Raw genomic sequence first — 14,315 nt, 5'->3', positions numbered from 1 at the left:
TGCACGAAAACGCAGGAACAATTCAAAGCCGGGGGGGGGGGGGATCGATGGGTACTACTGCCTCAGCTGCGAACGACCCATGTAACACTTTGTTGCTGAGGGAGTTAAGCGACAAGCTTAAGTTAATAGGTTGGTTACCTCTTCAGATAGTTTGCCAAGTTCTAACCTATCCGCCATATTTACCTGGTATTGCCCCTTCAGATTGTAACTTTCTCCGCACTGTTAGAGCAGGATTTATATCGTATGAATTCGTATTTAGTCCAATCGATAGATTCGTGGATGGGCTCTAAAGATGGGACGTGTTATCCGAATGTTGCCAGAAAGATGGGAAAAGATAGTGTCTAGTAGATAGTATTAGAGAATACTTTGAATAACACGTAATTTACCGCTTTCACAATAAATTTATCATTTTTAATAGAAAACGGCTAAAATTTATTTGTTCCCCTATTCTGTGAATGTGAAAGCTCTATCTTAGTTATACCAAGATATTTTACGGATTTTGACCAATGGATCAGGGTTGAGATTATGGAAAAGTGATTATTTAGTTAGTTGGCGTTAAGTAAATGACCTGAGATTTGGTTACAAATTTTATCTAATAATTGTTGGCGATTGGCCCATTTCGTGGATTTAATTACAGGCAAACACGGGAGCAGTTTCGTTCTTTAACGACTAAAATATGAGTTTTGTTATTGATTGAATACAAAGCTACAATTCCTTCGGTAGAGAGGAATCAAAACTATCGATATCTTTACTTGCGATTTATCTCACAAAATGATAGCGATTTATATCTCATTGTTTGTTTATAGCCATTTATAGCTCTTGTTTGTTTTTGGTTAATGGCGTAAAGTAGCGCTGCCTTCAACACTATTTACTTCTTATTTATTTTTTCCTTTTTTCTTCTGTTTGATGTTTTATTTGTGCCAGTAAGCCATTTGATTAAGGGTTTCTGAAATATCTGGGTTTAATCCTAAATATTGTGGTGTGAGGTGAAATATGGGTATTTCTGGAAGATATGGCTAATTTTGAAATTTTTGTTACAATATTGACGTTTTTGAGCCGTTTTTTTTATAGATAAGATAGAGGTGAGTGAGCCTCGTGTAACCTATTCTAAGCCTAGTCAATACGCGTTAACTCCTAGAGCTTCTATATAATATTCCACGAAGAATGGCATTTATCTTTGATTTCATTTTTCGAAGGGTTGGCTCAGTACTGATGGAGTTAAAGTAGCTTTACCCCGTGCCTTGTCTTTAACTTATTATCTTTGTAATCTAGCTTTAATTTATGTAAAAGCATAACTTAAAGCTAGATTATACATAGGTATTTATCTTATACAGATAAGACAGGCGGAAAAGGAGATACTGAACTCAATAAAGGTAGTACTTTTTTCGCATCCATAGAGTGTTTTTCCGCTAACCTTTTACTTTTGTTTATCATTCCCCTGAAGACACGTAATGTAATTCATATATACAAAAAACTATGTACATATACTTGTAAATAAATATTGTCAGAAGGGAATTTCAAGGTAGGTGGTTTGGCAACTTAAAATGCCCTTAACCAAGGTTGTTTTTTATTTTTTAACTTTATTTCAAAGGCTTAGAACCCTTTTTCTATAATTGTATCTACGGGCGTGAACAGATCTTGAATCAAAGGAAAAAATGGTGGTAAAATCTTGATTTTTGAGTTGTTGTTTTTTTTATGTAAGGAGTTTTGCACATAATGATTCATATGTCTGTTAAATTAACAAGTTTTGGATAGTTTAATTAAAATTGTATCTGATATCATAGCTATCAATGTTAATAAACTACCGTGTTCTTTACATTTATTTTCTTAATAAAAATAGTTTAAAGCGAAGGTTATCGATACAAATTCGAAGCCCAACCTTAGACACAAGCCTGAGGATACCGATGTTAGCTACTTTCTTTTCTTCTGTGTTACTAATATCTAGTAGGCATTTCAGCTTTGCGGCAAACGGCTAACTTGTTCCAGCTTTGCTAGGACATGATGAAGGAGCCCGAAGATGAGCTGGTACAAGTAGGTATTTCCCGATAGGACATGGTGAAGGAGCCCGAAGATGAGCTGGTACAAGTAGGTATTTCCCGATAGGACATGTTGAAGGAGCCCGAAGATGAGCTAGTACAAGTAGAGGTATTTCCCGATAGGACATGGTGAAGGAGCCCGAAGATGAGCTAGTACAAGTAGGTATTTCCCGATAGATAGGCGGTCTATTTCGGATCTTCCTCTGCCCCTGGTGGTTATATTTAACAATTGGCAGGAGGGGGGCGACTTGGGGGCCCAGCCAGTCAGTTCCGTGGCTGCTATCCCAGGAGTACCTAGCTAACGTGTCTACCATGAGCACCGTCGAAGAGGTCTACGAGGGGGAGGTCACCCGCAAGGTGACCAGGAGGACCTCCTTCAAGATAGAGGAGGTAGGCCCAGTCTTCAATTCATAATGAATAACTAAAAAATAGAAAAAGGAATGGTTGAGAGATCCCCTCTTGTATACTATACTTAATAATGATGATAATTACACTCCTCAAAACTAAAAACAATAAGTAAACAAATAGAACTCCGTTTATACGCTCCAAGTCGGGACTTAAGAATAGCCGGTTAAGCAAGAAAGCTGTTTTATCCGGTTTTTAGTATCACCTGTTCAAATTAACTATAAAGAAAAATTTAAATATAAAAAAAATTGTTACTAACAAAATAACTTTCGAGTTTTGGATAAAAGAAGAAAATATATTCTTTTTTTGACCAGTATCATTTAGTAGTAATTGGTAATTATGGTTAAAAAATAATTATTTTTATCTTGCAATTCATTATTTTTTTATTTTAATATGATAATACTTTTACAGTTGTAAATAAACTTAATAAAGTAAAAAAAAAAAAAAAAATATGATGATTGGTGACACAATTTCCCATAATCTAAACATTAGGATCCTAATTAATTCAAAATGTCATTAAAGAAACTAAATAATTAAAGATGAAGCTACCGTTTAGTTACTAGAATACGAGAGGATTATTGTTCATTAGCATCTATGATCTTAAATATCTTAAGAATCGATACATAAGAATAGAAATCGATAGTTTGAAACCTCTTCTCACAGGTGCTACAAGAAACTCTTGTAAAAACAAAAATTAACTTAGTGCTATTAGGGGATCAAAGAAACGTACCAAAATTATTAAAACACAACTCTAAATTTTATAGATTTAATAAATGTTTGTCTTATTTCAAAATAAAAAATGCAGTTTGTATTCTATAAAACTGTACTTTCTGCTGTACAATAGTACATAAAGTGTTGCCCAGTTTACTTTTAAAAAAATCAATTGGTAAGGAACATTTAAAAAAAAAAACTATAGAAACCAAGCTATATTTAATTTTCATTAACATTAGTATTTTAATAAAAATAATGATAAAACATTGTATTAACTAGTTGCCAAGGAGAGGGTTAACATCAAATTAAAATAAACTTATTTACAATAAGTTCTAGAGACTTTACCTGTTAGTATAAAACATTACAGTAATATGAAAATCACCGTGGTGGCCAGTACCTTCTTACTTTATTGAACATTGTTAATTCCTTATCTAGATAACTCATCCAACTTCTTGTTGGTAATTTTGACCGTGAAATATCCAATAGATTGTTTTAACTTGCTCTAATAATAAGTGTAAGAGTTCTCTTGCTCAAGTGTCTAAGGGAGTTAAGGAGTCATCTTTGCAACCTAATGTCTGCAGTGCCACCAGTTATTTTTAATTTTGCGTTTTTTTATTAGTTTGGTTAAGAATTATGTTTTGAATTATTAGCCGTTTTAAACAAAAAAACAACATTCATTTTCACATTTTGCCAAAAAAGGAGGTGTAGTACTATACTAAGAAAATCGCACATACATCATGCGAATGTATATATGTTTTATGGTTACTTATACTAAAATTCAGTTTTCTTTGTGTTGTACATAATATTCATTATTATTATTATTTGGTCAATTTTATTTTATTATATCTTTCATATAGATTTATATTTTTTATATAGTATTTTATTTTATATATTTCTATATTAATAGTATTCTTTATTGTTATTGTTTTTTTTTCTTTTACTTTTTCTCTTTTTTCTGTTTTCTAATTCTGTATACTGAATACGTATATTGAACACTAGTACTTAGTGTTCTTAATTGGTGGCATATTGTATTAATTCTCCAAATAAATATAATAATAAAAAACAAAAAAAAAAACACTACATCTAAATTTATGAAACGAAAAGACATTTCTTGCCGTCATAAAACTAAGCCACTAGTCAATTTTATTAAGTAATGAAATATAAATTTTCGCTAGCTTAGTTCATACTTTCGGTTTTCGGCCTATAAGTCATACATCTTGGATCTCAGTGCAAAAGTTATCATAAGGAAAATTAAAGAACATTAAATTATGCCTCGAATAGATATCATAAGGTAATAATTGGATCAAATATTTTTTGGTGTATTTTAACTTCAGCAACCGTTGACAACGAACAACATTAGTTAATAAAAATTAATTTATAAAAAATAGTTTATTGACTTCATCCATATTGTTATTTTGTATTTTAAGTAATTGATTACATGAAAACTAGAATAATTAATTATTTATTTAATTATGTTTGTTGCAATTTATTTTACATGGTATTTACTGAAATGAAATAAACTAAACTAATATTATGTAGTGAAAGTAATTTTTTTTTCTTTTTAGTGCTTTGTTTTTTTAGTTTCCACTACGTTTCGGAATAATCCAAATTTCACAGGGGTAACATCAAGTATATAATAACATATAAAATCTGTAACTAAGTATGAAATTGTAATAATAACATAATGAAACAGTTTAAATAAATCAATTGGTATCTGCGTAAAGTCTCTACACTCTTTATTATATCATCAACAGTCCAACGTTTTGGCCATCCTCTGGGACAATCTTTTATTATACATTCAGTTTTAACAACAATGTTACAATTAATAATTTAACATACCTTAAATATAAATTACTCACATCCGGATATTTAAAATCGTTTTACAGGCTATTTCGACCAGGTCACTAATAACAAGTCATCACCCTATGGAACAATAAAATAATAGACAATCATTAATTATCAATATGCTTAATTTTGTCATAAATACATTAATTTTTAAAACTTTTAATTTTACATCAACTTAACACTATCAACTATCATATACATATGTTTATATAATAAAAAGTGTTGAGGCTTAACATGGATACCAATTGATTTATTTAAACAATAAATACCAGTCTCAAGAAATTAAAAAGATATATAGATATATATAATATAATATAGTTAAATACGAATTGATGAATTACATTAGTTAATTAAATATTTCTGGAGACCACGGGCATTAAAAGACCATTAATCAGAAGTGACATAGAAGGAGGCTCTTAGAGGTGAATTATATTGGAACAAAATAGTGTCCTTTGTGTGAATAGCTTCCTTGCCCAGAGTCCTGCCAAATATCCAGAGGTCCTGGTCAAGGATGAAGGATACCGAGGCTATTTCCGCCCGCGGATCTTTCCATCTTCTCCGAAAACAACTGTTTCATTCTAAAAGTAGTCCATGTAAACTGCGTCTACCATCTGTTGTTTGCCATCAGGGCAAATAATGCTTCAAGATCAGACCTCTCTCTCTACGCCTTATACATTTTCTTCATTCACAACAGGAGGCAATACTAAACGGGAAGTTCTCACCTTAAAAAACAAACAAATTAGTTATCTTGACCCTTTATCTTATGAACTTCAACAAAAGTTAAAATTTAAAGTAATTTTATAAAATATTTTAGGGGTAAATTGTTCAAACAGGGGCAATGCCGTGCATAAAAACAAAGAAAAAAGCCGTTATTCATCTTATTTTGTCTAACACATAATTCTCTACAAGTTTTTGGATTTGGAACTTTAAATCTGTTTAAACATAATTGATATAGATATTTTACAAAAACTTATTATGCAGTAATAGGAGCTATGCAATTTATAAAAAAATTAAAAATTGGCTAAAAATGAAGGAATTGGAAAAATTAGTAAATCAGAATTAACATAAAATGTTAAATTATAACATATATATTACTTTTTAAATCTGATTTCTGACCAGATCGGATGATGCAGGATGTTATTCTTTTGTACATATCTTATAAAGTATCTACAATGAACTTCTAGGACGGTGGCCCAAAAAAATTCGAAAAAGCATTAACCAAATTTCCATGTACTCTTTTCGGGCTAAAAACATTTCGTGGCAACCTTGTCTGGAAAAAAATAAAATTTGGTGTTAGGATTATCCTACAGTAGAGCGGTTGAAGACGTGAGAAATTAAGAAAAACCTTTCCAAGTAAATCCTCAAATGTATATTACCTATTTTAATTATTTTATTTTTTACACTTTTTGTGTTCACTTTTGGTACCCTCTTTAATGTTTATGACCATCAAGTCTACGTTTGGTCTCTTTTGGCACAAAAATACGTCAATATACAATATACAGTATGGGTTGCCTGTCGTATGATGGTGTAACTTGATTTTATTTATTTTTTACCAACCCTTACCCTTGTCAGTTTTAAAGCATTTTAAAATCAAGAAACATGATGAATTTTAACGAACTAAATAAAATAAACAAAGCTAATTCAAATGGATTTTGAAACGACGCGCTGTCACTTGCGAGTTGATAAAACTGTGTGGCGTCCTTTGAGCTTATTCATTTCTGTTGAACTGATCCTATTTGACTTGTTTTCTATGTTCTATGTCTATTTTGATGTTTAGCATGCTAGGCAAATAAAACAAATAGCATGGCGTAGCATGCTAATTGTGATATTACAAGTACTAAGGTGGCTAATGTCTTTACAATGAAAAGGTGGATGAAACAATTAAGAAAAAAATTGCAACGTAAATAAATGAAACATTTTATTATCCCAAATAACATATGCTATTTATGCTTACATCCTTTTTAATTATTTAATTAAACGAGTCTTTTCCCAGTGAGGGAATATTTTTATCATAAAGTTACCACTTTTATTTACAATAAAAGGAGAAGGAAAAAATCTTCTTATTAAACAGGAAATATAGGAGTGACTAGTTCTGCACATAGTCTCTGAAGACAGAAGTTAGCTCATCAGTTTTAATATATCGAAAAGGGGGACAATTTTCGAGAAAGGATAGGACCTATAAGAAGGACTATCCCTAAAGGAGGATAGTTGATTGGTCAACTAAAACGTATATTTCATATACAGCGAAAACTCAAACCATATCCTCCCATTTTCCTCCAGGGCCATATTTAGTTAGTTCAATGACTTTACTTACTTTACTACTACATTTCAATAGAATAGAAGTATTCCTGATGTTGTGGTAAATGTAACAGGTTTCAACATGCTAAACATTATAAGTATAGTTTTTTTCTGATCCCTCTAAAAACAGAAAATAAACATGAATTAATGCATTATGTGAAGAAGAATATAACTCAAAGTAAGTACTACCTTTTAATACCGTGGGTACTTGATGATATATTATTCTTTGTATTGAGAAGCCCTTTCTGTGGAAACTGTTACTATAATATCTGGAGTTGTATAAGTATACCATTGTGAGGAGCCCTTTCTGTGGAAACTGTTACTATAATATCTGGAGTTGTATAAGTATACCATTGTGAGGAGCGTGATTTAAGGCCCATGTTGGATGTCAAAATACAAAGGAGCTCCGTATTTTCTGAGCAGCTTGTTTTGTAACCTTATAATCTTTGCGAGATAATGAAATCTCCAACAGCTTCTTCACATCATCTTTCATCCACCTCACTTGTTCCTTCTCCTAGTTTTTTCTATTATTTGTATCCATTACTTTATTTGAATTTTAAAATGTCCAAAACAAAAACAACACGAATAACGACAGCAGACAAAATGGTGTAGAGCTGAGCTGGTCGGTTGCGTGAGGTCATTCTCCATTTAGTAGACCTAGACCTATTAGTAGACTCTCACCCATGTTGTATGTTATATCGTTTTAACATGCTAAAATAAGGAAATATTGCTCCATTTAAAACGCTTTAACATGTTCAACTAAAAAAGCTCATGAATAGCCCTGATATTATATTATCAACTCGCTATTGACCCAAGAACCACACAACTATAATATCTTCCAGATTATCTCCTCCATGCTTCTTCTACCGGAGAAATGGGCCGTCCTATTTCTATTTATAAACACTATCAGTTGTTTATTATGGAACTATTCTGATGTCAAAGGGTACCCGAATCAATTTATTGCTCTGTTTGAAGCGCCCTCGCGGGAACAATTCCAATAATACTCTGGAACATCTTTTACATGTCGTTTTATCTTGTTCCAAATTACCTAAAAAGGTTCTTTCTCATAAAAGGTTACTTTACATAAATAAATCAAGGTTTCCCAAATGTATCAGTAGTGGTAAGTCGAGAAATGGTCAAACTGTACATCACTCAAGCCTTGGAGATAAATAAATAGCTGTTTGTGTGGACAATATTAGCTGGGCAATTGCAACACAATACCTGTATTTTTTTCTGTCTGATAAATTCCACAGTTCATAAATACTTCTCCCATTTATAGTTCAACACATTTGGGCAGTTATAGGACATTGGGCAAAAGTCAAAATTCATCTATGGCAATCGTGAAATACTCCGAAAACCCAAAGATTTAATAATAAAAATATTCGAAGACTTGTAGCTCCACTCAACACAAACTGCTACATATTTCCAAGCAGCTTTGGCGAGGTCCTTCAAAGCCTTCCGCGTCAAGAGTTATTGGGACGATATGAACTGGAAAAACGCAAGCAGATTTCAAGTTCCCTCCTCCATTGGCTCTTAGACCAGTCTTTAAGTTCCCTCCTCCATTGGCTCTTAGACCTCCTCCATTGGCCCTTAGACCAGTCTTTAAGTTCCCTCCTCCATTGGCTCTTAGACCAGTCTTTAAGTTCCCTCCTCCATTGGCTCTTAGACTAGTCTTTAAGATCCCTCCTCTATTGGCTCTTCGACCAGTCTTTAAGTTCCCTCCTCCATTGGCTCTTAGACCAGTCTTTAAACCATGCCCATACCGATTTTTTGTTCTATTCTAAAAAGTTGTCTCTTGTCAGCTCCTTCTTAGATTTCTAAAAGTAAATTCTATTTTTCCTTCTGCACGCCTGCCTGTTTTGGGCTACTGCTTTCCAGTTTACTGCTTGTAGCTCTTTCGTATCTTTAATGATTCCGTCTGGTTTTTGGCCTTCCACGTGGTATCTTGCCTACGGTACTAGCAACATCATTGGTTTTTTAATATGTAAGAGAAGTAACATTCAAGAGATATTTAGGGTTCAAGTTCTGGATGGAGGGAAACATATCATATCGACTAAATGGAAAATACGAAAATGCTCGCTGTATGACACATATTTTGTTATATTATATTATATTTGCTATATTGAGGTAATATAATAACATTTTGGTCTACATATTTCGCTACATATTTTTCTAAATTCGTCGAAAAGGAATCTTTTGCTTTAGAATTGGAAATAGAAGATACCAAGGCAAGAATATCAATCCAAAATAACTTAATAGTTTCAACGAACCTTAAACTTGAAAATTATAAATAAATTTACTGCAAACATAAAATATTTCACCCATAGCTAAACGACTATGTGACAGTTTTACTTGTAGCTAGATATATGCCTTTGCAGACATGGCTTTATTTTTAGATCGTGTCTCTATGCAGTGATAGGCGGAGTCGTAAGCCCTATGTACGTGTAATTTAACGAAAAGACACGTCTTTTGATCCATTTTCATGGCGATTTTTTTCCTTAGTAAAATTAATACACGAAAAAATATGAATTTTGTTTTTCCTTCATCACTTTGATTTAACAGTTAAATATAATAATTTAGGGAAAGTAGTTAAGGAGAATTGAAAAGAAATGATTATCAAAAAGAATAAATAATTAAAACTTCAAAGACAGAAATTAAGAGAAATACATTTTTTTTTTTAAACCTAAAACTAAAATATTAAGGCTGAATAAAGATGAAATATTTAAGGTTCATTCATTTGAACTGACTAATAAAATGATTATTTACCAATAATTGTTTTTATATTACCCTAATAGAATAATAATCATAAGTCATAATTATTTTTGTTACTATAAGCCATCGTGGAACCGATACTCCCCAGGCCCATTTCATAGCTGTTAATATTAGTCCATAAATACAAGTCAGTCGGATGTGGTATTTTTGGATCTGATTGTCTTCCTAACTTTAAATTATTTTTAAAATTTTATAAAATCCCAATTTAGTCTTAAACTATGTATCATTTTTTTCTTGCAAAAAAGAAATTGGCATTAGTGTTTAAAATGGTGATTGCGACTGTTCTTAAACAAATGTTTTAACATTTTTAAACTCTGGAGAATAGAAATCCGGGTTTGTTGTAAAAGGTTTTGCTAACATTGAAGCATCGATTCTAGGCAAATTTTTACTTTCTGCTTTTATGAAACCATATTCATAAAACTTTTTACAGCAAAATACGTAACCATTTAGAAACGACTAGAAAGTGTGAATCGCTATATTAGTGTGGTTTGCTTATGTCTAAATGACGTCACATATGAATATATCCATGGTGACGAGTGTTTTGCTTCTAATCGTACTCGTTCCTTCTAGTCTTATCTATAATAATTAAAACATACATTATTGAGTTTCTGAATTGACTGACAGTAATATTATAATTATTTCAATTTTGTTTTCTATGTCGTCAAATAGCCTATTGTAGTAGATACAAACTAAAAGGCTAATTGTATAATGTTAGTTTATTCTTTGTTTCGAAGCAGAAACAGTAAATTATACGACAAGTTCTATATAAGTCTGTTTTAAATAAAATATTAAACTTTAAAAGGTACTATTAGATTGCCAAACCTAGAGATATCCAGTTCTGAAATACTAGACCACGAATTCTTGTGATCCGTTCTCCGAATGAAAATAATTCGCCAGTTTTACGTCAGATCTTGAAATAGTTTTCCAAGTCTATTTTCTGAATCTCTTTAACTGTCTTCATTAACGCTCAGTTTTAGGTGCAGTTTACGTAAAATTGCAGTATGTCAGGATGCCAAATTATAAATTTTGTAAAAATATTTAATGAAGTAAATCTACAATAATAATCTATTTTTTAATATATATAATACATATTATTTGTAACAATTTTACAAAAAATAACTCCAACTTTAACAGTTTACAATAATAACCATTATATTACTACAAAAGTATTGTTATATGAGTGTTGGAATAACAGCAACCCCGATGTTCAAAGTGTAAGTTAACTTCCTCTTTGAGCTGAGGGATTATTGACTGTTAAAGCGCGATTAAAAATCCGGAATTTCAGAATAATCAATGATACATAAATAAAAGCCTATTTTCACATTAACTTTTTTACTTCTTCAGACATATTTCGTTTTCTTGGTCTTTTTTTCTGTGTGATTTTTGTTGGAACGAGTTAAAAAAGGTCGAAAATTAAAAAGTTATTCGTACCCTATTTTAAATAATCCAATAAATGCAGAAAGGGGGGGGGGTCGGTTATTATATGGCTAATTCAGCCTTACTTCCTGCCACAAAATCCCATAATAGCGTGAAGACCACAACACTTACGTCATTACGATCATGTGTTTCAAATTTTTAATTAAGTTAGCGCCTTTAATACTCATAGAAATTGTGAAATTCTTTAAAATAATAATAATAAATAAATAATGCGACTCTTGAAGGATCATGAGAACATTACTTCATGAGAAAGCACTGTTTTTAAAAATAATGGATATCCAAGGAGATGATTTTTTTTTCGGTTCAAGATCACGCTCAATCGCCAGATTTCCACAATAATGGTTATCCACTTTCTGAGGTTATATGGACCCCAAGAGGGCTCCAGAACTCACAGGGTTGACTTATAGTTACAGTGTAACAGAAAATAATTATCTGCCACAGCCGGATTCGAACCCATGGGTCCATGGAGTTAAAAGTCTAGTGCCTACTGTGCCACCACGCTCCCCTCTTAAAAACTAATATTTTTTTCATGCAACTTGCTAAAATTTAACGTTTTTTTAGCCTTATCTACTACTATATGCTACTATCTACTACTACTACTACTACTATATGCCGTGTAAACTGCTATTGTTTTTTAACCTAAAAAATACGAAACTATGCATTTGCATTCTTAACTTTGTACTATGTTTATATCAATATAATTTTTGTTTCAGTGTATAATTTCTTATGAATGGGATACCCATGAAGCTATTTAGCTATGGATTTAGAAGCCTAGCTACATAGACTATAAGAATTGCTCAAGGATGTAGACAGATATAGCCAGCTAGGCCTGGTCTCTATCAGCGTCTGCTCTCTATATCTTTATCTTTACCTCCATCGGGCATTATGGAATAACACTCTTGTCTTTTATTTATCCTCTTTGTCATTGTTTACTCAGCTCTGTGGTCTAGCTAAAAGGATTTTTATGAGGAAACCAGGACTGGACAAGCGGCTGGATCGTGAAAGTACCGGAGCCTGATGAATAAAATATACCTCTAGAAATGATATTAAAAATCAGTTTATATTACACTTAACCCGAGAAGGCAGAGCTAGTGGTTCCAAAGCTATTACTAATTGGCTTATTAATTTCATAAAGTAACCAATTTAATTTTTTTTTTGCCCATAAATCCTAAACGGTGCATTCCAGCGAAATTTTATAATACGTCCGGGTGGCAGTTGATAGAGCTACAGATTTGTAATAAAAAAAAAAATTAATGGTAACTGACGTTTCGCTCCGCTTTACAGGGCTTCATCAGGGATAAATGAAAACATTTTATGATGTGATAAGAAATTAGAATATATATAAGTTTTGAATGAAAGAGATAAATCAAGTCAAGAAAATATAAATATAGATGAATAGAATTATACTATTACTGTTATTAATAATACTATTATTAATGTTATATTATAATTATTATATAATTGTGTTATAATGTTATATTATTAATATGTGATAGAATTTTAAAATACAGAACTACAGTAATAAATAGTAGAACAATACTTATTATAAAAAGCAATAAATATGGTATGAAAAAAAATATAATTGAAAAACAGATAGGTGAAGTAAATGTGACATAAGCTAGATGGGATAACAGGTAACAAGAATATATTGAAAATAACAAAAATAATAACAGTAACAGATAATAGGAAAAGATATTTACCCGGGGCCTAGATTTAAGAGTACCGAGGGCGAGGAAGCAAAAGGGTGAGTCGTGGGTACCCCACCAAAAGACATTTCCTTACCAATAAGAAGAAACGATTTGTTTGATATACATAAACCAACAAAATCAAACGTTTAAAGGCGTCTCTATACGTTTGCCAAACAATGATGAATTCTCGGATGCGCAAGCGTGTGGTTGGCTTATTTGGATTGGATAGTACAAGTTGGCCTGAATTTGCGGCCGACCTGTGGAGTATCGGTTTTAGGGCACAAATCAAACAAACGTTTGTTTTCATATTGCTTTCTTTTTTAAAATTAGCAATTTTTTTTATAATTTATTTATTGTTATTTACAACTGTATACATATATACGCATCAAGTAAATTTTCTGTAAGTGATATTATGAGATGTGGAAAATCTGCCCATTGATAGAACTACAAAAACATTTCTAGAGAAGATCTCGAGGCCATCTCCTTCTCAGACGCCTAGGAGGTAATGAAGGAGAAGCCAGATTAGAATCGAGTTGGTTTGGGTGGTTGGGAAGTTTATCATGGAAGGATTGGTATCTGGTTCTGGCCAAATCTGCAACTTATGGGACATTGAGGTCCTGATGGATGATTTGATTTGTGACAAAGTAATGAGCATTGAGAATTTTACGCAGGATTTTGGACTGTAAGGATTGGATTCGGGAGGAATTCGATTGTTTAGTGGAGCCCCAAAGCACAACTCTGTACGTCCAGATAGGGTTATAACAGTCATGTAGATCAGTCTTTTGTAATGGTTCGGAACTTTGGACCGCCTGTCTAGTAAATTACTATTACAATAGTCGGAATTGACGAGCAGTGTCCTGTCTTTTGTCCAGATGTAGTCCTAAGTAACGGATCCGTTCAACAGGAATAAGTGAGGTATTATTAAAAGATACTGTGGGGCAAGACAAAGGTTTACGACGAAGGGTAAATGTGATTTGGTGGGATTTATTGGAATTTATTTTAATCCTCCAGTTTTGGCACTATTCTTCTTGGGTGGTGATGTAGGATTGGAGGGATTGGAATATAATGGAAGGATCATTATTTACAGATAATAAGTATCGTTAGCAATTTAAAGAAATATATA

General features: G+C 32.1%; 1 protein-coding gene across 7 annotated transcripts in view; it reads left to right on the top strand.

Moving 5' to 3' along the window:
- Nucleotides 1–2,297: 2,297 nt before the first annotated feature.
- Nucleotides 2,298–14,315, top strand: part of tmod (tropomodulin) — a 271,736-nt gene continuing 259,718 nt past the window's right edge. For all 7 annotated transcript variants that reach the window (XM_014415531.3, XM_014415532.2, XM_014415529.2 and 4 more), the window contains exon 1: nt 2,298–2,426. In XM_014415531.3, the coding sequence (XP_014271017.1) occupies nt 2,349–2,426 (78 nt within the window). In that variant the 5' untranslated portion in view covers nt 2,298–2,348. The remainder of the gene's footprint in view (nt 2,427–14,315) is intronic.

The sequence above is a fragment of the Halyomorpha halys genome, unplaced genomic scaffold (assembly GCF_000696795.3).
Source record: "Halyomorpha halys isolate HHAL.00 unplaced genomic scaffold, Hhal_1.1 Scaffold102.1, whole genome shotgun sequence".
NCBI lineage: Eukaryota > Metazoa > Arthropoda > Insecta > Hemiptera > Pentatomidae > Halyomorpha > Halyomorpha halys.
Note: the sequence above shows the minus strand (reverse complement) of the source record. Positions and strands in the feature narration are given on the sequence as shown.